The 3,527-nt window shown below is 33.0% G+C and overlaps 1 protein-coding gene across 2 annotated transcripts; it reads left to right on the forward strand.

Moving 5' to 3' along the window:
- The first annotated feature begins 1,370 nt into the window (after positions 1–1,370).
- Positions 1,371–3,134, forward strand: LOC108981952 (UPF0481 protein At3g47200-like). 2 transcript variants are annotated; one of them, XM_035683325.1, is made up of 2 exons: positions 1,371–1,499; positions 1,615–3,134. In XM_035683325.1, the coding sequence occupies exon 2, from the start codon at positions 1,645–1,647 to the stop codon at positions 2,947–2,949; it is 1,305 nt and encodes a 434-aa protein (XP_035539218.1). In that variant the 5' UTR covers positions 1,371–1,499; positions 1,615–1,644; the 3' UTR covers positions 2,950–3,134. The 2 variants fall into 2 exon arrangements, with proteins under 2 accessions (XP_035539218.1, XP_035539219.1); XM_035683326.1 differs by having other exon boundaries at positions 1,387–1,499; positions 1,612–3,134.
- Positions 3,135–3,527: the final 393 nt, after the last annotated feature.

A 3,527-nucleotide genomic window follows, 5' to 3' on the forward strand; every position in this document is an offset into this window, starting at 1 on the left:
ATTGTATTGATTTTTGTATTTTGTTTTGAAGTTTGTAAAAATTATATTGATTTTTGTCTTTGAATGTCAGGATTACTAGGGGTGTAACCGGTCCGGTCCGGTCAGGTTTTGGACAAAATTTAAGACCGAACCGGTATGTACCAGTTTTGTATTTTTCAAAACCGATTACGTACCAGTTACCCTCCTAAACCGGTATCTCCGATTTTATTGATTTCCGGTCCGGTTCGGTTTTTCGGTTTTTTAAAATGTAAATTTATCATTAAAAAATAAAAATTTGTTCTAAAAATCTGTTCCTATTACAAAATTTACACTACTAAAAAAAATTTGTTTTAGTAAAGTATAGTTATATATTAGTATTATTTATAAACTTATATATTAGTATAGCTATATAATATATTCGACTATATAATAGTATTGATATTATACTATTTGTATAGTTATATATTAGTATTAGTCATAAACTTATATATTAGTATAGCTATATAATATATTAGACTATATATAATATAATTTAATATATATTTTTTATGTTTAAAGTATATGATCAATTAAATTTTCATCTTCAAGATTAAAATTTTATTTTATAAATTATAATAACATTATCTTATATATAATTATATTAATAACATATAATCAAACAAATTACAAATGTTCATATTTAAGATTAACATTTTATGTTGTAATTTATAAATTATAATATGAAATTATTTCATATATAATATATAATTATATATATTATATATAAAAATTTCACATATAATTATATATTATATATCTAACTTGTATATAAAATATTAATTTTTATATTTTTTCCCCAACCGGTCCGGTCCGGTTCCGGAAATCATAGAACCGAAACCGGACCGGTTCCAGCCGGTTTGCATAATTCAAGAACCGGTTTCAGACCGGACCGGTTCAAAACTGGTCCAGTCCAGACCGGTTTTCCGGTTTCTCGGTTTAAATTTACACCCCTAATGATTACATACTAAATATATAGATTAAAAAATTAAAAATTTGAAATTGATAAGTGTTTTATATTTAAGTGATATTAATAATTCTCATGGTGTCCAAACATGTCCTAATTAATATAATAGGTCGTTATACTCATGTAAACTTCTCCGTTTGTAAATTTCTTCTCAAATTTAGAACTTCTCCAAGTTTATAGATTGTGAACCAAATTATATATAGAAAAATAGTTGTTTTACAAAAACTACGTTGCAAATCTCAAATACATCTCAGATATTTAATTGAGGCGGGCCCGGAATACATTACTGATCAACCAAGCTCGTTTAAGGAGATATGGCAACAAGACGGGCAGAGCGCTTGCGAGAAGTTGTTTGTCTATATATAGCCCTTTTATTTTAAAGAGTCACACGGTGAATTAAAGATCTACATTTCATTTCAAAAGTTTGGAAAGCTCTTTAATTTGTCCTTTATCTCAGTGCATGCGCATAAAACTTGCAGGACGAGTACTTCTAGCTAGCTCGTTCTTTTATTCTCAGGTTTATTTCATTAATTTCTTTTATTCTTTTATGAACATCGATCGATCCATGTTCTAGCTAGCTCTCTCTCTCTCTCTCTATATATATAAAGTGAGGATCTTGTGTTTGTCAGCAGGAAGTTTCAGAATAGCAACTTGATATATAGATGGCAGGACAATCAGCAAGTTTTGAAAACAATCAGGAACATGGGGCTAAAAAGCTGTCCAAAGAAATCGCAGGTATGATAAAAAACTTAGAGACACTCCCAGCATCAACATCTAAACATTGTTGTATCTACAAGGTTTCAGATCACATTCGCAAATCGAACGAAGAAGCTTATACTCCTCAGGTAATATCAATTGGGCCTTTCCATCGTAATAATCCAAAATTGCAAACCATGAAAAGGTTTAAATTGAATTATCTAAAGAGTTTCAAGGAAAGAGCTGAAATAGAGTTGGAAGATATAGTAAGCACTATAAAAGGTGCGGAAGAAAGTGTTTGGGAAAGTTATTCGGAGACTATATCACTTGACAGTGATGATTTTGTGAAAATGATCCTGCTTGATGCCAGCTTCATTATCGAGTATTTCTGGAAAAACAAGACGCTAAACTGGACCGACAGTGACCAAGAAATATTAGAGCCGTGTTTGTGCAATAGGATGCAGATGGACTTCATATTACTTGAAAATCAGCTTCCTTTCTTTATTACTGAGAAAATATATGACATTGCATTTCCATCTCGCTCAAAAAACAACCCCTTCATTGGGCTTACCTTTCGCCAGTTCGAATATTACAACGTTCAAATTTCCCAATATTCTCCGTCAACAAAAATATTGCACTTCACTGACTTGGTTAGAAACTTTTGCATGCCTCCTAGCGAAAGGCGACCGAAAGGAGAGTCTCAAAAGATGAAGGAAATGTACAGTGCAACCCAGCTGGATGAGGTAGGATTGAAGTTTAAGATGAGCAAACCAAGCTCTAATCTCTCACCTCTTGAACTAAAATATGTGGAGGGAGTGCTGGAAGTCCCACGCTTTCAGTTAGACGATACCACGGAGATTTATGCTCGAAACCTCATTGCCTTGGAGAAATATCACTATCCTTATAAAGATGAGGCATATATTACTGATTACTATACCATGTTAAGTTTCCTTATCAAAACAGACAAAGATTTGGATGTACTTGTACGAGAGCAGATCATCGATAATTGGCTGGATGGCGTCGTGGCAACTTCAATGATCAACAAGCTGTCCGGCGAAACACGTTTCTATATCAAAATAAACTCTCATTATCACACGATGGCTGAAGAGTTGAACAAATTCTATATTAGTCCCTGGAATCTCATCCCTAGCTTGAAACGTGCTTTATTTCGCACGAATTTGGCCGGTACTATTACCATATCTAGTGCTGTTGGGTTAATCCTCACAGGGGTTGAATCTGCATGCTCTGTTCTATCGCTTAAGTACTTTTAAGTTTTTTTTATTTTTATTTTTTTAAGTATTTTAAAGCTTGTATAATTCTAATTAAGCTTGTTTATTTAAAGCTAGCCCCTTGGTGGCTCGTGCTAGTAGTACCCCGCATGGGCTAGGGGCTTGCCTTGTATGAAGATTAGTCGGGGTGTATTTGGTAATAAAATATGAATATTTATTTATTCTCACAGTTTTTGGAGAAATAAGTACTGATTTTTAATTGTAGGAGTAATAAAACCATCAAGTTAAATGAATAATTGTTGAGGATATATGATCTTTTCTAATTAGTTGGAAATCATTAATATGAATATGTAAGTCCATGGGGGGAAGACCCATTAGGAGAAAGGAAGGAAGGAAGGAGGGAAAGGGGACAACCACATAGGAAGCGCAGTATTTCAGACATGAGAAAAATAATATGTCAATAAAGAAAAATGGATGATTTGAATAAAGCAAGAGAAGAGATATAAAGCAAACGGGTCAGAAGATAAAAGGGACAGACACATATGACTCTGGGGACTTTTGACCAGACTTCATCTTCTTCAACCTCACCACAAAAAGACTCCAGCGAGACAAGAAAACCT

Source organism: Juglans regia, chromosome 12 (genome assembly GCF_001411555.2).
Source record: "Juglans regia cultivar Chandler chromosome 12, Walnut 2.0, whole genome shotgun sequence".
NCBI classification, from domain to species: Eukaryota; Viridiplantae; Streptophyta; class Magnoliopsida; order Fagales; family Juglandaceae; genus Juglans; species Juglans regia.

Excerpts from the sequence above, each read along its gene's own strand:
- LOC108981952 (XM_035683325.1), top strand. The coding sequence starts at position 1,645 with ATGGCAGGACAATCAGCAAGTTTTGAAAACAATCAGGAACATGGGGCT.